This window comes from Neomonachus schauinslandi, chromosome 11 (assembly GCF_002201575.2).
Source record: "Neomonachus schauinslandi chromosome 11, ASM220157v2, whole genome shotgun sequence".
Taxonomy (NCBI): Eukaryota; Metazoa; Chordata; class Mammalia; order Carnivora; family Phocidae; genus Neomonachus; species Neomonachus schauinslandi.
Genome location: NC_058413.1, coordinates 83,587,759 through 83,609,965, shown reverse-complemented (window position 1 = coordinate 83,609,965; position 22,207 = coordinate 83,587,759). Strand labels below are relative to the sequence as shown.

Below are 22,207 nucleotides of genomic sequence, written 5' to 3'. Positions count from 1 at the left end.
CAAAAGTCATCAAAGAAGGTTTTAAATAGTTCATTATGGGGGCACCTCGGTGGCTCAGTCTGTTAAGCGTCTGCCTTCAGCTCAGGTCATGATCCTAGGGTCTTGGGATCGAGCCCCATGTGGGGCTCTCTGCTCTGCGGGGAGCCTGCTTCTCCCTCTGCCTGTCCCTCCCCTTCTTGTGCACTTGCTCTCGTTCTCTCTCTGTGTCAAATAAATAAATAAATAAAATCTTTTAAAAAATAAATAGTTCATTATGATAGCCAGAACAGCCACCAATATTATAGTCAGTTGGTTCATTCATTCAGTCTCTGACCATATGATCATTTGGTGCCCTCTCTGTGTTAAACACTGCAATAGATATTAGAGATATAGAAACAAATAAGAGTTCCTTTCTTCCTGAGAATTTGAGTCCAGATGGGTAAACATATGTAAATACATAACAATGCAGTGTGATTAGTACAACACTCGAAACAAACCCAAAAAATAAGCTGGGTAGAAAGGAAGCAAGGAACTTCGAATGTCAGGAAAGGGTTCCCAGAGGAATGATACGTAAGATGGTTTTGAAGGATGCACAGACATTTTAAAGTGGACAAAGGGGTATTAGATCCCAGGCAGAGAAGAAGGTATAAAGGAACAGATCAATAGCCTAGTGTTTTAGGAACTTTGCCAGCGTGTCCAGTGGATGTGGGGAGAAAGGAGTTGGTGAGAAAAAATCTGGAGGTATGGACAACAGCCAGCTGATAAGAAGCCTGTATATGCCACGTCAAGGAGGAATGTGGAGCAGTGAAAGGATTTAAGCTGGGGTGGCATTGATTTTTATTTTTGGCAATTATTGGACAAAAATAAAAATAATGAGCTGGAAGCAGGGAGATCAGTAAAGAGGGTATTAACATCATCTGCAGTAGATAACGGACACCGGAATTAAGACAGTTAACAATGACAAGGAAAAGAAGGAAATAGATTTGAAACCTCTAAAGAAGGTAAAAACAACAGGATTTATTGACTGAAGGTGAGGAGTGAGAGAAAGAGAAGAATCACATGTGACCCTCTTTTTTTTTTCTTTCTTTTTTTTTTTAATCTTAGGAGAGTGGAGAGTTAGCTGTGCCAGCAACAGAGATGAGTGGATATGGGGTGAAAGCAGGTTTGAAGGGCAAGACCATGAACTCCGCCCATGGTGTCTGTGAGACTTACGGATGAGGCGTTCAGTGGGCCGAGAGCTCAGCAGAGCCTCCCGGCGTTGGCGATGTACATCTGGAAATTATGAGCATAGCTGGTAATCTAAAATGTAGGAGGGAGGTTTCAAAGTATAGGTTGGCCTGGGAGAGGGGACAGATGTAGCAGAGTGGCCCTGATTTATGGATTGAGTATCTTCTTTCCTATAGTTGGTTCCTTCTAACGTTACTGACCATCTTCCGTGTGCCAATCCCCCTTCTGTACCTCTGCACAAAGTCTCTTATATAATCCTCAGACCCAGCCAATGAGTAATAAGAAATCTTCACATTTTAGTAATGAGGGAACTGGGGCTTGGTAATTTACTCAAAGTTAACTAATTGCCGAAAGAAATAACCATAATCAGTATTCTAAAAGACCGTGTTTATTCCAGTAGATCATGGTTGTCTTGTTTACATACAGTGCATTTCATCCGGGACCCATGTGTGCATGCCTGTTTTTAGATGTTATTTGAAATGAAGAGAGGTAGAAGGAAATATGAGTAGTGTCACTAATGGAAGAGTAAGTCAACTCTTCTTTTCTTTTCTTCTCTTTTCTTTTACTTTCTTTTCCATACGCTCTCTCTTTTCGTAGATTTTATGTGCTTGAAAATTCCACCCCTGTATAGTGGAATACTAAGAACAGACAGGTGGGCAAGGCCCGTGAGGCATTGCAGGCAGCATGATGTGGTAGCAAGTAGCTTTGGTGGTGGGTAGATTTTGAGAACTATTTGCAAAGATTATATATATACATATATACATGTGTATATTATATATAAAATACATATATGTAATATACACATATATGACATATAATATATATATGTATGTATTCGAAGGCTATAATCAAATATAGTAAATACAAAGGTTTTCAGCTACATCTCCCCTTCTCTCTGGGCCCATATCATCCTATACCAATAGGCTTCCTGCCATTCTATGGGTATTTCCATGTGATTTTCTCAAGGTATTCTCTTACACACATTCTTTTTTTTTTTTTTTTAAAGATTTTATTTATTTATTGGACAGAGAGAGAGTTAGCGAGAGAGGGAACAGAAGCAGGGGCAGTGGGAGAGGGAGAAGCAGGCTTCCCGCTGGACAGGGAGCCCGATGTGGGGCTCGATCCCAGGACCCTGGAATCATGACCTGAGCCGAAGGCAGACGCTTAACGGCTGAGCCACCCAGGCGCCCTTACACACGTTCTTTTACTCCATGCCAGTTGGAAATGCATGGATAGTATTTACATCTCTAGTATGGGTGGCACTTTGTAGTCTCCCATGATGATCTAATCTGAATATATATATTAGATTACCTTAACTATAGATATGACCCCACCCCACCTTTTCTGCTCCCTCCCTTCCCCCAAATGGTCATTGACTGTTTGCTTGATATAGTCACCCATAAATGGAATTCTTCAGGAAAGCCTTCATTCTGCTCTGCATCTGAGGATGCTGCATGTGAAGGGAAGGCCTTGTCCTTCCTCCCTCCATGTACAGTGGGCACCTGGTTAATCACCTCTGGTCATGGGGCTCTGTGAGAATGGGCAGACCCTGCACACTTCGTTCTTCTCACCCTAAGTATTGATAAGCACTCCCCTCTTTTAGTGAAAAAAGAACTCTTCAGATCTGCATAACTATTCCTCAAAAGGATTATTTATAAGTTACTTCTCTCCCCATCCTCCACAAAATAGTTAATGAAATGTGCACAAGGCTGTGCTTTTTCTTCTAGAGTTATGTCTTTCTGATCATCAGTTACATTTTGAGGAGCTTTTCTGTTTTTTCTTTGTGGGGCTGGGGGTTGTAGAGATTTGATTCTGTATCATCATTGGGGGATGAACAAAAGAAACAAAGAAGTGTAGCTATTAATCTTTTTCAAAAAGGTATAGGATCCTTCATTAAGGAAAATATATACACATATGTGCATATGCATCATGTCATTTCTTAATGTTCAAAACCTCCTGGGGTTAGAGTTCCACGGTTCTCAGATTAAGAACTGTTCTTTTTTTTTTTTTAATTTTTTTTTTTTAAGATTTTATTTATTTATTTGAGAGAGAGAATGAGAGACAGAGCACGAGAGGGAAGAGGGTCAGAGGGAGAAGCAGACCCCCCGCTGAGCAGGGAGCCCGATGCGGGACTCGATCCCGGGACTCCAGGACCATGACCCGAGCCGAAGGCAGTCGCTTAACCAACTGAGCCACCCAGGTGCTCCAAGAACTCCTGTTCTTAATCTAGAAAATGTCTTCATGAGTAAATTACAGGCTGAGGGTAGAGAATGCTCTGCTTTTCCAAGGCAATTCAGAACCAGGTGATGAAGAGGACTCTGTAAGTGGACTTCTGACCTGAGGGTGTGCCTGCTGGTGTTAGGAGAGACTTAACCCATTAGGAGCCTCTCAAGTAAAAATAATTTCCTTAAATTAACCTGAGCAGGATATTTCAAACCAATTAAACCCTTCACATTTCTCAGCACTCAGTACTACTTATATCTCTAGAGATTTAGAAAAAGAGAAAGCAAACAGCCAAGATCCTGAGGTAATATGACACTGCGGAGTTCTATATTTATCCCCTATCAATGTCTTTCAGATCAAGTTGGCTGAGTTTACAAATCAAAAGCTGATTTCTTTATTTATTTTTTATTTTTTTTAGCAGCCATCAGCTGCACTGCTGCAAATACCCAGGTTCCAGACATCAAGCTGCAAACTCCAAACATCCAGCTGTGTGCTTTCTGACTCTGGTATCATCACCCATAAGAGAGGGTCTGCATGCATAACCGAGCTGACAGGCTTTGTCAAAAGGCACACCCAGGGCCCAGCCGGCTGCTGAAGCCGCATCTGCACAGAGAACTAGTGTCATGTCATTAGGGAAGGGATAGGCCACAGAGATACATAGGGCTTGGCCCTGTAGCGACCCAGGGCCCATTTTCATATAATTACATTTTGGGCTTTAGCTCCTCCTTAATACATCACGAATGATTATTCCCAGAAAGTTTCAAAACTGAAAAAATTAAAGGAATTATTTTTTCCCTTCTATATATCCGTACAATTATAGATTACATTTTATACATGCATATTCACGCATATTCAAAGTATATATATACTGGGACGCTTCGGTGGCTCAGTCAGTTAAACGACTGCCTTCAGCTCAGGTCATGATGCCAGAGTCCTGGGATCCAGCCCTGCATCGGGCTCTCTGCTCAGCGGGGGGCGTGCTTCTCCCTCTGCCTGCCGCTCCCCCTGCTTGTGCTTGCTCCCTCTCTTTCTCACTCTCTATGACAAATAAAATAAATAAAATCTTTAAAATATATATGTATGTGTGTGTGTGTGTGTGTATATATATATATATATATATATATATATATATATATATACTGAGTTTCCACTATCAAATGAGGTTTTGTTTGTTTCTTTGTTTTTTAGAGGAAGAGAGAGTGTGCATTCAGGACAGGGAGGGGCAGAGAGAGAATCTTAAGCAGGCTCCATGCCCAGTGTGGAGCCTGATGCAGGGCTCTATCTCATGACCCTGAGATCATGACCTGAACTGAAATCAAGAGTCAGAAGCTTAATCAATTGAGCCACCCAGACACCTCTCAACTGATTTCTTAACTATATGCCAGGATCTATGCTAAGTGTCTCCCTATTATCTTGATAGATAGATAGATAGATAGATAGATAGATAGATAGATAGATAGATAGATAGATAATAGATAAACAGACATGCAATTTATAGTTGGCATCAGTTTATGTAATATTTTAATTGAATCTCAGTCGCTTTATGATGGAATCAGGTTAATAGATTAATTTTTCAACTCTCAATTTGCATTTCGATCTTAAGCAGAGAAGATAACGAGTATAGATGCTGCCTGGGGGATGGTATCTTTTGTGTGTAGGACACGATACAAGAGATGCTGCGACCAGCTGATGTTGCTCTGAACAACCAATTTTTAGGTGTCTAACGGAAAGCTGAAGGAAATGATGAGATAAGTTCCCCAGGTAGAAGAAGAGGCCATGTGACATTGATACAGATCTGAGACTGGCAGGGAGGTAATGGCATGGGGACATTGCCACGTGTTGTACACTCCACAGTCTCAGCTCCCAGCTCTCTAGCAAAAACACTGCCATGTTTCAGGAGGAGCCCTCTTCCATAGTGGAAGCTGTTTAGAATAAGTCAGTCTGTCCCGTTTCCCATGGTGGTCCCTATGTTGCTACCAAGAGTAACTTTTTCAGTGAATGTTTGAGGCTGTACCTCAGGGCTAACCCAGGCATGTTGGGCCCTCTAGAACTTTTTTCCTGAAAGATATGTTATAAATTCGCTTATTCTTGGAGAGATCCTCAGACTCTCTTTTCGGTCAGCCATAGTCTTTGTATCCAAGGGAAAGGTCAAAGAGAAAGATAGATACAGATAGAGAGAGAGATAGAGACAGAGATAGATATATACATATAGATAATATAAGAAGATTAGATATAATATAGACATGAAATTTTTCAGTTGGCATCTATAGATGATTATGTATCTATATCTGCATCTCCTTTTATTCTTGTGAAATTAGAGCCATTTCTCAAACCCTCAGCAGGTCTCACACAGGCTGTGCAGCCACACCAGCTTTCCTAGAAGAAATGATCCCAAGAATCTCTATCCCTTGTAAATCAAATCCTATTTTAAGTGAAGGGAGTAGAACTTTTTTGTTAAAGGATCTGTGGTGAATACTTTGTAAAGTTTATTATTATTAAATTCCTACTAGAAAAGCAGAGATCTGATTATTCTTTCATCTCTACACTGAGGTTTTCTTGTATCGAGGATCTTGTATATTAAAATGTGCTCAAATGAAGTTGTGGTATCAGTGATAGCTACTAGCTACTGAGAACCTGCTCTGTTCTAAGTATTTTACACATATTTGCTTATTTAATATTCACAGTAACCCTTTAAGGTAGTATCATGTGCCCCGTTGTACAGAGGAGGAATCTGAAGCACCAGGAAGGGAACTATCAGCCAGAACGTTCTCCGGGGCTCACATGAGGGCCTGGGAATTGAGCCCTGCCCGAGGTGCAGTCAGGCCAATGGTGCTGATAACCATGATCAGCAATTCCGTACAACGTCAGATCCTCAGGAACTATGCTGTGTGCATAAATCAATACTGTTACCATGTCTGGAAATGCTTTCTAACACCGAGAGTCTCGCCCTGTTGCTGTTGATGTTGCTGTCTGGATTCCGTGTGCATCCCACATGTCTGCAGCCTGGTCCAGGGGCACAGGGACTGCACCTTGAAACCCCTAACATGTGCACCTCGAAACCATTCCCTCCGGCTCCCACGGATTGGTGCTGTGGGACAGTAACCACACCTCTGTCACGTTGTTCTTGTCCCCCCGACTTCCCAGCCTCTGAACAAAACCAAGTCTTTCTCCAACAAAATATAAAACTTCCCATGCTGGTCAACTCATAAGAAAGGCCCCGGGGGGACACCCACCAGCCAGTCCTGGAAATAGCTGTCCCCGATGCTCAGGCTGAATTTAATAGGAATATCCTGATGGAAAAGGGGAGGCGTGAGTACTAGTCTAGGACTAAACTAGTCACAGTATTTGAATCTAAATTAGAAAAAAAAGAAAATTCAACTCTCAAATTCTGGGATTCTGTGCTCTGCATTTTTTTTTTTTCAGTTTCTGAGGTCCCATGATTTTTATCTCAGCTGGTATATATGCCATAAAAATATTAAGTAAAGAGACAGCTGTGTCCTCTCCTCTCCAATAGCTACAGCTGTTCTCCTGACAAGCTTATTCTTGGGTGCAATAAAAATGATAATTGTGGCTATTATTATTTTCAGTTATTAAGGTTTTTAACACCCAGTCTATGAACTCAGAAACTTGGGGTTTTCTTTTCCAAGCGAGTATTACTTATGCGGGGCAGTTTTTGTCCTGTGATTGGTTATAAACTGCTGAGCTCAACCCTTTGGACAAGGTGAAACTCCCTTGGGGGTCGAGGGGCAGGTGTAATCGCATTTCCAACTTGCTTCCTTTCCCTGCTTGGGTTGTCAGATTCCACCTCATGAAATAGCTGTGCTCCTAAGAAGTTGGCTGTAAGACAAACCCTGTTAGATAAATCATACGTCCTCATTGATCTACATCTTTAAATTAAGAATGCACTCCTCTAAGGAAATAATTGGCCCCAAGACTAAATATAAATTATACTAAACACTCAATAAACCTTTTAAAATCACATATTTAGAGAAAGTCTGTTTTGTTAGAACACTAATAGTGATGATATTTTTTAAAGTTGGAAAATACAAATATTGTGCTAAAAACAATTACCAGAAGTGACACCGCCTTGGGAATAGAGCCACACGAAGATTAGGTGAGCAACACGGAGCTCCCCACTTTTTTTTCCCTTTTAATTGAACTCAGCCTGTAGTTCTACAGTCTATCATTTAATTAATACGAAGCTGACAAATTTTGGATTATGTAAACTACCTTCCTAGGTGCCTTGAGAGCCAGAGAGATCCAAGATTGGTCCCTGCCTCCAGAGTTTCATTTCCATTGGAAAATCAGACCAGTGCAAACAGCATAAAAGAACCGGCCACCAAAAAATGTTATTGTAGTTGCAGGGGCTGTGGGCCGGACATCAGGAGACCCCGAGGTGGTCCATCACTAAGCAGATGTGAACTCTCCTGCATTGCAGGTTCCCACATTAAGATACAAGGATGTAATGATATTGATATGTGGCAATTTCCTAGTAAAATGAAAACTCCTCATTCCTGAAGATTCTGACTTAATAGGTATGGGTGGGATCTAGAAATTTATATTTAAACAGCTATTCTAGGGAATTCTACTGAAGTCAGACTATGTCCTAATATAGCAACTATGGAGTTATATATAACCATTAATGTCTCTTTAAGTTCTCGCGTTTAATTCCCTTCTGGTATTAAAGCCTAGAAGGGCTCTGAGTGGAACAACAGTGCAGGACAGCCACAAGCACTGACAGGAGGCAGAAGGGCGTCTGCGAGTTTCCTAAGGCCGCCATAACAAAGTAGCCCACACTAGAGGGCATAAATAACGCCAGGTACATTGTCTCTCAGTTCTGAAAGCTTGAAGTCCAAAATCCAGGTGTTTGCTGGTGCATGTGCTCTCGACGGCTGTAGGGGAGAATCTTCACTTTGCCTCCTCCAGCTTCTGTGGTTTGCCAGCAATCCCTGGCTCTCCTTGGCTTGTAGGGGCATCGCAGTGGTCCCATGGTGGCCTTCTCCTTGTGTGTCTTCACACGGTCTTCCCTCTGTGCCTGCCAGTGTCCAAATTCCTCCTTTTTATGGAGGAATTTTATGGAGGAATCACACTGGATTAAGGCCCACTCTAATGCCTCATTTTAATTTGATTACCTTTATAAAGACTCTGTTTCCAAATAAGGTCACACTGTGCAGTGCGGAAAGTCAGGGCCTCAGCAGGTCTTTTGGGAGACACAGTTCAACCCATATCCGGGAGTTTTCAGGGAAGAATTAGGATTTGAAAGCCAGGTGGTGTCGGCCTCGGTGACAGAAAGAACATAGCTCTCTGAGTGATAGATGCAATCTGTGCAAAAGGAATGATGATGTTTGTCCAGGGTGAAAAATAGCAGGGCCTGGCTCGAAAGCTGTGGCAGCAGTGGTAGGGACAACAGTGGTGACAGTGCTAACACCTGCAAAAATTTATCACGTGCCTTTCACTGGGCCACCCACATGGCCCGTGCACTCCATCCTCAAGGCACCGCTAGAGGTGGGTAGCATTATTCTAAGTGAGTTGTAGAGAGCAAGCAATGGTGGCGCAGAGGAATAACGTAAGTCAACTCCTCAGGAAGCTTCAAGTAGAGGATTGGGTTTGTCTGATGCCAAGCTTTTGCTTTTTCCCGGGATGACCTGTTGCCTTCCTCACGGCACAGGTATGAGGTGAGCCGGCATGAGTAGATCGGGCTACTTGTTGAAGGGTTTCCGCAAGGCAGTGGGGTTTGTGTTTGATGTTGTAGAAAATAGGGAGCCATTTTTAGTGTCTGGAGAGGTGTGACATGATGGAGGGGGTATTTTAGGAAGATGAACACGTCATTTCCATCGAGGGATGTGTTTTCTTTGGAAAAGAAAGATTTACAAATGAGAAGCTATTGACCATGAAGGGTTTCTTTTCATAGGATTTTATCAGGTGATTTGCTCCTTTCCCCGCTGGTAGCTCTTAACCAAGAATTTCCTTTAGCACTTTAAATGCACTTTAAAGTATGCTCTGCTTATCTGTTTTTTCCCCCAGTATTCTTTGTAAGTTCCTCACATGAGTGATAAAGCATTGATCATTTGCAGCCAGAGCACAATTGCTGTTTCAAAGAAAACTCTCCTTGAATCATTAACTCTATAAATTCAATCATCACCTCTGTAAATTTCAGTTTAGGTTTTGTTGTTGTTGTTGTTCTTTAATTCTTCATTTGTTTTAAGCAGCAACTATAGGAATTTCATTTCTGGTGGTTCAGAGTTTAATTTGTTATGTTACTGATCTTTTTCTCTCTGTTTTTGCTGTCCATGCTTCTCCTACAGAAAAAAAAAAAAAAAACTATGTAAGGATAAAGGGGAAAATAATAACAATGAAACCTAAAATGTACAAAGCATTTTACCATACAAATTACTTTTCGTGTACCTTACCCAATTTAATCAGAAAGTAGACATGTAACAATTGGTGAGCAGTAGAATCATTGTGGTTTTTCTATAATTTCTACATTTGGTCTGAAGAACATATGATAGTAAAATTAAGCCTCATTGCTTTTTGCAGGATGACTTAAGTGTAAATCCCTTCCCTCTGGTAATAGAAGTCTGGATCAGTGCAGAACATATGGCTTCTCCAAATCTTAAGCCATCCAACTTCCTTTCCTACATAAGATTGCCTGATACTCATGTACAAAATTACACATACACTAATACACCTATTGCCACTTGATGAATTCTTGATTGTGATTACCCTAGGATTTATGTACTTGCTTTTGAGTCCTATAATCCCCCGGACTTGCTTCTCTTTTGGACGTCCATATAACAAGTTCATCCAGGCTGGGTCCTTGTAAGTGTTGCTGTGGTCACACAAGAACGTATTTGGATGGTGAAATTAAAGTGGATGCATGGCCTCTAGTTGGAGGCAAGGACAAGAGATGTAGAGACCCCTGTGTCCTTTAGTTTCCTTGCTTTGGTGGTACAGTACACAGCATCCCAGGAGATGTGAGCTTCTACCAATCACTGCTCTGACACTGGAGCTCAGTCCAGAAACAGCTGTCCAGAGCTAATTTATTTCCTAATGCTACGGCACTGTTAATCTATAAATTACATTGGTAATTCGAGCTATTATTAATTTCAGATGGTGTAGGGCAAGTCTAATTAAAATATGACACCAATTGCCACACATATGTACCAAGGACTACTATTTAAAATTAATGGGAATATTAAGTGTGACACTAGACTCCGAGATGCTTTGCACAGTAATTATAGCATTCTAGCTGGGAAAGATCTGACAAATGTAGGCTTGAGGTTTGTAAAAAATAAACAATGACAACATAGAAAGAATCACAACTTCTTCGTGTAAATCTTTCCTTATTTCCTCCACTCTTCCTCAAATCACGGTTAGTACTTCTCCCCCTAAAGATGCTTACAAACAATAGCAAAAAAGCTACTGTTGTGTTGTTAATTAGAAGTTTCTTACCATTTGGGACTGTGAGGCTCTGTAGGTTAATGTTGATTATCCTCTCCATAGCCTGGACTTTTGGGCCCTGTTTTCTATGTGTTCCTGGTTCTTGTGAATTTTGGTTGCTTTCTGTAACAGATACAGGCTGTTCTTTCGCTCTCCTGTAGGTAGTAAAGGCACGAGAGTGTCTACCCATATATAGTGTGGGTTCCATGTGGCAGGCAGAAGTGTGAGGAGATGCTCAGGTTGGGCTTGATGGTGGCACAGACTTCTCATGACCAAGGAGTGGTGGCAGTGGTGGGCAGGTTGTGGCCCTTCTTGACAAGATGGTCATTTTCTAATTGCTGTCATTGTTATGTCTATTGTTATCTTGACAAAGATGGTTACCTTAGGATAAATACAATGGTAACTTTACATACCATATCTATTGTTTCTTGTATTATATTAGTTTCTTACTGTTGTCATTTTCATGCTTTGGATCAGCAGATCCATGTGGCATTATGAGGGAGTCTTATCACCTGGAGAGAAATGTTCCTTTCTTTCCTTTACTCGTGTGGGCCACTCATGATAAAATAGTTTCACTCCACCTGAGTCTGTGCTTCCCAGCAGATTACAGACTTACTTTCTAAAGCAACAGGTGTGCTGCATGTGAGAGTTTTGATTGCTTTTGTGTATATATATATATATATATATATATGTTTTCATTTGTTACCCCAAACAACCCTGTGAGGTTATAGGACTGTATGTACAACATGCCTGCAAAATGTCTCTTAGTTGCCAGGGACAGTCTCAACTTATGCTTATTGTCCCAGAGAAACTATTAATGGTCCCCCTTTTACTCTTAAAGTATCCCAGTTTACATGATAAAATATGTCATTATGCTAGCTATCTTTACTTAACAGAGAAGGCAGAATAATGCTGGGATGTAAACAGTTCCTTTTGTTCTCCGTTGCCTTTCCACAAGTAGGCTAAAGTTCAGGGTGACTAAGGGAGAAAACGGTGAAATCAGTCTTCTAGGCTTTAACCTTATGGTTTCCATAAGCCAGTGCTCATGGCTAGTGCTCAGGTAGGAAGCCAGTAGGTAGAGGGTTGTTATTATTCACAATTTTTCAACAGAGAAACTGCATCTCAGGGCGGCGACATGACAGGGTAAGGTTTGCTACCATGTCTTCTTGCTCTTACTTTCTTCCATATTTCTGGTTAAAGCGTGGTGTCCTTTTTGTTGGTTTATCTTCAGGATCTCTACACAAGAGCTCTAGCAGATCAAAGTTTAGAAAACTGATCTTTGCTTATTTTATTGATTGTCTAAATCTAAAAGCACGAGTTTGAATTTATTTTGTCAGTGTCTCCACTGCCTTTTGTGGCTCGTGTGTGTGTGTGTGTGTGTGTGTGTGTGTGTGTGTGTGTGTAACTGCTAGTGTGGTATTTTTAATTGACCCATGGTCTGGGATGCGGTGATCAGCTCTAGACTTCAAGGTTCAGCCTCAGTGATACCTTGAAATCAGAAAGAGTTCATATTCACCTATAGTGCCTAACTTAGACCCCAGAGCCCCACTGCATGGTAAGATTCGGGCAGTGTAAATGTCAAAATTATTAATCACTTATGGAGGACCAGTAATTCTCCAGGCTCTGTGTTCAGTCTAGGTAGGAGCACAAACATCTCAGCTGGTCCACTGGGGAACTAAAGGAAAGTTGATGATGGAAGCAGTAGAAGGGCGGGGAGTGGGGGAAGGAGAATGGGCATCGTTCTCAAGAACGGAAACTTGGAAATGGCACAATTCTCTGCAGACATAACCATTTTATGCTTTGTTCTCTAAGTTTATACCTTTGGCATTTTGTTTTGTTTTTTTCTCACCACACCTTCTCCTGCAGCCGTGGGCTTTGTGAGTGAAGACGAATACCTGGAAATCCAGGGCATCACGCGGGAGCAGTCGGGGGACTACGAGTGCAGTGCCTCCAACGATGTGGCTGCACCAGTGGTCCGAAGAGTAAAGGTCACCGTGAACTGTAAGTGGTCTCAGGACCCCGACCCTGCGTGTGCGTGAGGCAGGCTGCTGTCATGGCCACAGCGAAGAACATAACAATAAAAAAAAAAAAAAGAGAGAAACAATTCCAAATTCTAGTTTAAAAAAAAAAATGCAGCTGAAATTTAATATAATCCCAAACTTGACTTATATTCCTGGAAGATCATTAAATGGCCTTCAATGCCTAATTTATAGAAATGCATCTTTGAATCCTAGTTTTTCCCATGCTTTGCTCATAATGTTTCCAAGCTCCTCCCTCTCTAGCCCAGTCACGTCCATAGTGGGGAGCAAAATACCTTGTGTGCAAAGGAAATTAATGATATATTTATGGAAATTTATGGTATACTTATGTGATCTCATACTTTTGTGATTACATGTTGATACACAAATGACACATTCATACTTTAAATATAAATAAACATACACATATTACAGGATGCATCTCAAAACCTGATTTTGACTAACAGAGGTACAGAATCCAAAAAGTTTGGAGGCCAATCCTCTAGACCCCTCATTCTCTCTTATCAACCACCCAGATTCTCTCTGACATTGAACCTCCTCCACTTCCCCACCTATCTTTCACGCTCTCTTCTCTTGATTCCTCATAGTATACATTGACTCATTTCTGTATGACGTATTGAAAGTTTTTTTCTGCTGTGCTCATTTCAGGAAGTCTTACAACAGGATAGAACCCAAGAACTACACCAGTAGACAAGAAACCTTTCTCTTTCAAAACTTGTGGGTGTAGGTGTGGAAAGAATATTGTGCTTTGGTGATTACTCATTAATATTTTTCTTTCTGTTACAATTAGAACCTCCTTAATACACAGCACTTTAAGAAGCAAGGAAATAGTATAACAATGCTACGGTTTTTAATACCAAAATGTGTACCACCAATATTTTTAAAAGAATTTGAAATGACTTGCAGTTAATAAAAATTAACCTGAAAAGTAAGGGGATGTGCACAAAGAGAAAAACTGATTTAGGACAATAAGTGAAAGCTAGGGATAAATGAACACAGGAAATATATACCTCAAGGAGGGGAGATGCAGGTGCAGAATTTGGCTTTGAGTTGTGAAATCAAAGTGGGAGACAACATCTGCTTTAAGGTTTATGTCCATAAGATGAAAGCAAACCCATTGCTTGGGAGAAACACTGCTTTTCCTGGTACTGAGACCCAAGAGAAATTTCTCTTTAGTGTCTCCACAAATAGATCACTTTGAGATATAGTCAACAGCATCACGCACGGTATTTCTGCAATAAATAGAATGCCAAGTTTATTATGGCTGTTTTTCATAATGCACTTCAATGCAAACTGTTGGAATTGCCAAGGGTAGTTAGATAAAGACTTGAAATGAACGCAGGCCAAGTTTATAGGTCTAGTTTGGTCCGGCTGGATTCGGGGATCCATTTTAGGATGCCTGGAAGAATGACTGATCTGTCTAGGCTTCAGGCAATTCTCCATGAACATTATTTCTTGCAACTGAGCTTTTGATGGGAATTGAATGGTTCGAGGTTATAGACTTTGGCAAGAACCTGGTGTGCAGAAATTCTGTAAGGCTGATTAAAGGAGTATAGGGTTGATGGGCTGGCATTCCCTTATGAAAGTTAAAAAGTTTAAACTGGAAATACGCCTGAATACTTGGTCATTCCACCTCTGCACAGAGGGAAACAGCAACCATACACACTAGGGAGACAAGCTTTTCCTTAGCACCGTGTTGAATGGTTTCACTCTCTGGCTAACTCGTCTATCAATTTGTCAGCTCTAGCAAGCAGAGTGGAGCAGGAAGTAAACACCAAAACCAGTAGATGAGGCAGCCCGCCTCATTTTAGGATGCATTTTAAAATACTACAGCACAGCTTCTCTCTGCAGACCCGCCGTACATTTCAGAAGCTAAGGGGACAGGCGTCCCCGTGGGACAGAAGGGAACACTGCAGTGTGAGGCCTCAGCTGTTCCCTCCGCAGAATTCCAGTGGTACAAGGATGACAAAAGGTAAAAACACCCTCGGGGCGCCTGGGTGGCTCAGTCGTTGAGCGTCTGCCTTCGTCTCAGGTCATGATCCCGGGGTCCCGGGATCGAGTCCCGCATCGGGCTCCCGGCTCGGCGGGGAGCCTGCTTCTCCCTCTGACCCTCCCCCCTCTCATGCTGTTTCTCTCTCGCTCGCTCTCTAATAAATAAATAAATAAAATCTTTAATAAAAAAAAAAAAAAGAAAGAAAACTAAGGCCAGGGGCGCCTGGGTGGCTCAGTCGTTGGGCGTCTGCCTTCGGCTCAGGTCATGATCCCGGGGTCCTGGGATCGAGCCCCGCATCGGGCTCCCTGCTCGGCGGGAAGCCTGCTTCTCCCTCTCCCGCTCCCCCTGCTTGTGTTCCCTCTCTCTCGCTGTCTCTCTCTCTGTCAAAAAATAAAATCTTAAGGGGCGCCTGGGTGGCTCAGTCGTTAAGCGTCTGCCTTCGGCTCAGGTCATGATCCCAGGGTCCTGGGATCGAGCCCCGCATCGGGCTCCCTGCTCGGCGGGAAGCCTGCTTCTCCCTCTCCCGCTCCCCCTGCTTGTGTTCCCTCTCTCGCTGTGTCTCTCTGTCTAATAAATAAAATCTTAAAAAAAAAAAAAAAGGTAAAAACACCCTCGGGGCGCCTGGGTGGCTCAGTCGTTAAGCGCCTGCCTTCGGCTCAGGTCATGATCCCGGGGTCCTGGGATCGAGTCCCGCATCGGGCTCCCTGCTCAGTGGGGAGCCTGCTTCTCCCTCTCCCGCTCCCCCTGCTCATGTTCCCTCTCTCACTGTGTCTCTCTGTCAAATAAATAAATAAAATCTTAAAAAAAAAAAAAAGGTAAAGACACCCTCCCTACCTCCCTGCCCCCAAGGAGAAGAAAGTTTTTCCAACTTCCTGTTTCCAGATGTTTATGCATGAATCTCTGAACAATCTTCTAGTTCCAACCAGCTATCAAGGTGGGGGGGAGGGGGTTCTGATTATTCATGATTTCCAGCTCTGTTTTTAACATTTCCATGTAGAGTTAGCCCTCGCCAATCAACGGGCCTGAAAGAAAACATTGTTTTAGGAAAGCAAAATCTCAAAGAAGGGCCACCAGAAGCATCACAGGTCCTGTGAATGTTTTTTTTATAGGGCAAGAAAATAATGGGTTCTGCCTGAAGCTATTTTTAACACTCTCAGGCTTGCATTAAGAAGATGGGAATGTTCACGGGGCGCTGGGAGTAGCCAACAAGTTAGCAGGTCTCCAGTTCAGTTCCGGACACCATCGGTGGTGGTGGATAAAAGAGTCCGTGACCCGATTTAGGCTTCCCTTTGTGTCCGGGCTGTTCTTTCAAGGTAAAAGAAAAGAAAGGGGACTATTTCTTTCCCTCCCATTGTTGCAGCCATCATCAGGATCTCTGTTGTGATTCGGAGAAGATTGTCATTTGCGAGGAGTTACCAAATGGCAAGTCAGCACAGGGTTCAGCAGCTCAGAACAGCCAGGCAACCTGACAATTACTGTGATCAAAGAGCTATTCTGAAGTGGATGAACAATGAATAAATGTGCAAGAGCTGTCCATGTTCAAAACGCTTTGATAAAAATGGGGAGGGGGTGATGCAACACCGTCTGAGGTGCATATGGGGTGGAGGAGGAGGGAGCTCCGGGGGCCTAGAAGCTGGTAAGAAAAACAGCCCAAGGGGGATTGTGAGAAGGGGGACACGGAGCAGGTCCAGGCCATCAGTGACCCAGCTGTTGCCCGCACTACTTAGAACATCTCCAGTGCACCGTGGGTGCCTTTCTTTATGAGGTCGGTGAGGCACCAAAAGCTCTCCCAGTCTTGGACTCACGTGACTCTGTCGTAAGCTTCGTCGTGTCCTATCATGATCCTTCCAAGCGAGAAGCAGTGCTTTTCCATCTTGAAGTACAAAGCCTGGCAGCAACCTGGCAATGTGTATCCTATTCACCGGGCCCATTTTAGAGATGAAAGACGTGAGGTAAAAGGAAGAAAAGCAAACACATGAAGAGGTGAGAAGAAAGAGCTGGCTTTCCCCTCTTCTCAGAACTCAGAATCAAGCTGAAGGGAGTAACATTTTCCCAATAAATAAGCATTTTCTTGCAAGTCCTGCTTCCCTGGTCCCTCTGCCTTCCCACTGAAGGACCCCCTATGTGAAAGTCTGGTATCCGAAAAAACAATAACAAAAAACATGTATCTGGGTCTTCCCCTAATCAGATGCATCCTATTTTTTAAAAATTCTTTATGGGAGAAAAATGTAAGCACAAATGTAGGGGAAAGTGAGATCTTAAAATATGTGGAGAAGAGTAGAGCCGTCCATAGACAGAAATGGCCAGTGGTGAGAAAAAATGAAAAGACAGCCCCGCTTTGCACCCTCTGTGTCGTAGGAGGGGCTCCTGTGTACGCATTAATTTCCCAGGAGGAGACAGCCCGGTTGCATCCCCAGGGTGGTTTCAGAACCCCCTGGCTCAGGCAGCCTTGATTCCTCCGCTGTCCAAGCTCTTCTCATGGGGGCTCCTTTCTCCCCTTTAATTGATTCTGGTCAGTTTTCCATATGGTCCTCATTTATTGATTTCCAGTGTTCTCCCACTGGAGTGGAGTTGTCTGTCCTCCTGACACCCAGCTCGGCAAGAACAGCTCTGGCTCTGAGGTCTTCGTCGCTGCCATTCCTTCCTGTGCCCCTGAGGCTGGCAGGCAACCTCCTCCAGGCAGCTCCCCATGGAGGAAAGAGCAGCTCTACCCTAGCTCCATTCCCAGTGACATGAGCGGACTTCCGAGGCAAATCAAAGGAGTCTATATGATGGGGACAGGCAGTTTTCTCAAAATTTACAGTAGAAGCCTCTTTTATGTATGTCCTAGCACTTCTCAACTGCACGCCACTGTGTGTGTCATCAATCAAAGGGAGAGGAACTGGGGTGCTGTACTTACTAAGAGCCACCCATCCACGGGGGCATGAGCCAACAAAAAGCCTCAGGTTCATTAAAAACCTGAAGCCTGGGAGCAGTATGGGATGGGGAAATGTGTGACCACACAGAGAAGAGGCAAGTATGTCATCCCAGAAGCTGCAAAGTGCTGCAAAGCGCTGCTCGCCACCCCATCCTGCTTTTAGCTAAAGACGTTTCAGAGCTGTCAAGCAGGAACCTGCTTCGGGTAAGTGTCTCTGCCCACTGCAGAGCTGAAATCTAATTCACAGCTTGGTTCTGATGTGAAGGCTTCCTCCCCAGCCCAGGAATGGCGTCAAAATGGCAAATGGGATCAATGCACTTGACTAGCTCTTGAAAACCTCCTGGTGGGTGGGCTTGTAGAGCCTTCTTTGGACAGCACCCCCTAGAGGATCAATATCTACATAACAAGCTGGAAATATAACAGCAGCGTCTGGAAGCACAGCCGGATGGATGCCTCATTCCGTTCCTACAGTGCTTACATTTTAATGAAGTCCGTGGACTCAGGCCAGTTCACTGCCCCTAGCGTATGCGAGAGAAAGGCTCTCAGAGGAAAATCTACATAATGAAAAACAAGCAAGTTCCTCCACCCATCCTTCTGACTTCCCAGGAGACTGATATTAAGGGAGAACTGAAGCCAGAGCCTGACTTTCTCTTCTGATCGGGGTTGGGGTGGCAGAGAGAAACATTCTGTAGTCCTACAGGAACAACGTCTTCTGATGATGACAAAGCAGCTGTCCTCTGTGCCAAAAACATGTTGGGACCCAGGAACAGGCGGCAGGTCTTGATGTCTGACTCCACAGAAATTAAGTATATTGAATAACATTTTATAGTTTATGGAGCATTTTCTCATCATTGTCTTGCTGGGCTTCACTTCCTATTCTGCCTTGAATATTGTCTTTCTCAGTTTGATGACTCTGAAACCAGCCATTGACCCCAATTCCTGTCCCCTGTGCCTTGACATTGTTTATTTCTTACACATCCTGTCCCAGCGAAGCCCTAAACCATGTTCTCTGAGATCCTCCATTCAGAAGGATTTTTCCCCCTAACATTTATCTTTTCCATAGCATAGGCTCAGCTTCTGGGCAAGGAAGACAAATGATTTCAGAGAAAGTAAAAGGTTGGCTTAAAGCCCATTCTCTGAAATAGGACATTCCAGAGTTTTTAAAAGGAAGAGGGTTGGTCTCATAATTTCTATGTAGACATGCAATGGTAGTAAGAATTTTTGCTGACAGCATCCTGAAATAGAGGATATGACCCCACCAATCCCTAAGCAGTGTTCTCCCTACCCTCTCCATCTCCTATCTATGGCTTTAGCAGGTATATCTGTTTTCCCCACTCACCTTCTGTGGCCTTTCTTTAGTGGCCCCTACCACAAATGCGAGCACTTGTGGCCTATTGGACCACCATAATGGATTGTTCAGGGAGACCATCCAGGCTCTATAAGGTCAGATTCTTAGGAATCTATAATCCTTTCTAGACCAAGTTATTATAATACTCTGGGCAGACCACCTCTCCCAAGCCCTTCAGAGTACACTGTTGTAAAAGTGATCCCCGATTTTTGTATTCTATTCACCACCAAAAATAAGGTATTATCTGCAAGTTCATAAAAGAACATTTATCACCCAGGTGTTGAAAACACTTTGTCCTTTCAAACCCCTCAAGTTCTTCTCTTTGAAGATTAAGGGCTTTTTAAAAATTATTTATAGTTGCCATCATCATCATCATTTTCATCAGCCTTATCATCAACATCAATTAAGTGCACACATGGAGCCCCTACTGTCTGAATATCACACAGGTGGAACTTTTGAGGTGTTGAAGGCACCTGCCTTCAGAGAACTTGGTGAATATCTATAGTGCCACAAGTGTCTCCAGACACATGCATAAAAATAGAAAAATACAATTATTGGTCATTGTGTGTGAACTTGCATTAGTTGAGTGGGGAAAAAAGTAGTCATCATGATGTCAGAAAGGGGGCAATAAGAAGATCAGTAATTCCAGAGTCTGTCTTCCCCCTATAAGAAAAATATAACCATCTCCTTTTTTCTCCTTTTTTGTCTCTCTCTTGTTGGTCTCAGACTGGTTGAAGGAAAGAAGGGGGTCAAAGTGGAAAACAGACCTTTTCTCTCAAAACTCATCTTCTTCAATGTCTCGGAGCACGACTATGGGAACTACACCTGTGTGGCCTCCAATAAGTTGGGCCACACCAATGCCAGCATCATGCTATTTGGTAAGACTGAGCCCCGAGCTGGGCAGTGAAAGCAGGAAAGGGTCCTGTGGGACAAAAGGAGTCGGAAGGAACGGCCAGGGTGAGGTGGCAAGTGTAAGAGAATCAGGAGAAGCTGGGCAGGGATTAGTGAAAAGAGAGAGGAGGGGGAGTGAGAGAGAGAGAGAGAGAGAATGCTAGTGCATGGATGGGTACCGCTAGCAGGGAAAAAAATGAGAAAGAATGTTCATGCTTCATTTTGTAGTGGGCAAAACCCTGAGGCAGGAAGACAGGATGTAGGGATAATGAAGTGACATTTAATTTTTTCTCTTCAAGAGTTCCTCAACTGACAAGGGATGGGGGGTTCTAATTGGGTACAATAGCAAAGCACTCGGAGAGGAACATTTACTATTTCAATACTTTGTTCACTAGAGTCCTGTAAAATGTTACCATTTCTGAACCTTTTCCTGGCTGTTGGGATGTAGGAGAAAGTAGATTCTATTTGTAAAAGTAGAATCATAGGCCTTGGGATCCTGAATATTAGCTTCAGAGGGAGAATTCTCAAAGGAAATGGGGATTTCCCCAGCTCTTCATTTGTATCAAAGGGTGTTGTCTGACTGGATTAAGATATATTTGTCCAACCAAGCCACCGTCCTGACAGAAGTCACATAGTCATTCATGCATTAATTCATTAAACAACGGTTTATTGAGGGACTGATGTGGGCACAGCAAATCGCTCTGCCTTCCTTACATATCTGGCAACTATATTGGTGCCAGAAGCAAGCAAAGAAAGCAAACAAACAAGCTCCCCTTTAAACCCTGGATGTCTCAAATAATGCCATAGAAGTGAGCTGGATATGTAGGTCTGTGTCATCCGCTAGGACTCCAGGTATCCAGGGATGACTTGCATCCCTTGGTAGATGCAGATTCACCTTGCAGGCCACAATTGAGGGGAAAATTCCTCCATACCCTCACAGGCTCAGGTAGCTTGGAATTTTCCAAATCCATTCCCCTAATCTCCCATGGTAGCAAGCACGCTTGAATATGATGGCGAGGGAAAGCGAGGAAGTTAACAGATAATTAGCAAGAACATAAATTCCTTTTACTCTGAGAACTCCCGGAAAATCCCATTAGCTTCAACTACCTCACCCTCGCCCCCAGCCCCTACCGCATCCCTCCACAGCACATTGTATCCGACCTGCCCTGAATAACCCGCCTGTGTGGCTCCATTGTCCCATCTCGGCTTCCAAATCACATTCGGCCCCCCCTTCTATCCAGCACGTAAAACAAAGCCCAGCTTTATCTAAGGGGGCTGGGAAGGGGAAGGCTGCCCTTGATCCCAGAGCTGGTAGCTCAGAATGGGCAGAGCTATGATTAGAGTGACTGATCTGTCTGACATCTCTCACACAGGGATAGTCATAATTGCCCCTTACATTTGTCAGGTCTTTTTGGCTTTCTGGCAGGCGTCTCTCTGCAGAAACAGAAGGACCAGGATTATAAAGGAATAGATCCCCCTTCCCTGGCCTTGCAAATCTGAGGCTCTCCTAGCAGTACTGTCCACCCCTCCCCAGGCCTGCCCCCCGCCCACAGTAGCCCTCATTCCTATAAACAGTCTTCCTCCTCCTCTGACCTCCTTGTTCTTCTGATTTGGATGCATGACATGGTTTTGCAATTGGCTTTATCACTACTGTGTAATTCCCTGGCCTCTTCCCCTTAAGCCATCTGAAGATGAGAACAGGGAGAAGGCACAAACTTTGAGAGTGAAATAGCTGGTGTTTGTGAGAAGGAATGCAGTAAAGCATGTGCCATAAATCTGCTCTTCTCAGCAGACCCCTGCGTGGCAATTAGAACCTCTGCCTCCCCACCATTGGTCTGTCTGTATTCACCGTGTGTGTCATTGGGACGTTCCTCCACTTGCCAGCCCTCTGGAGTCCAGGATTCTCTAAAAAAAAAAAAATACATGGAAAAGTGACAGTATGCATTCAGATAAGTTTAGAAAGACTGGGTCAAACAAGATGAATGGAGTACACGTGGGAATGTTCTTTAATGTGGAGATCTCCAAGATTTTCTTCACATGCTAATTCTCTAAGAGGGAGAAAAAGCATGCAGCAATTTCTAAAATTAATCCAACAGAAAGCAATTTTCAAGCCTCAAATGAGAGGCAATTTGTGAGGAGCCCATCACCGA

General features: G+C 43.3%; 1 protein-coding gene across 4 annotated transcripts in view; it reads left to right on the top strand.

Annotated features, from left to right (window-relative positions):
- The window catches only part of NTM (neurotrimin), a 416,935-nt gene that overhangs the window by 383,260 nt on the left and 11,468 nt on the right, over nucleotides 1–22,207 (top strand). For all 4 annotated transcript variants that reach the window (XM_021696337.1, XM_021696336.1, XM_021696338.1 and 1 more), the window contains exons 4-6: nucleotides 12,736–12,870; nucleotides 14,760–14,880; nucleotides 19,893–20,044. In XM_021696337.1, coding sequence (XP_021552012.1) covers nucleotides 12,736–12,870; nucleotides 14,760–14,880; nucleotides 19,893–20,044 — 408 coding nt within the window. The remainder of the gene's footprint in view (nucleotides 1–12,735; nucleotides 12,871–14,759; nucleotides 14,881–19,892; nucleotides 20,045–22,207) is intronic.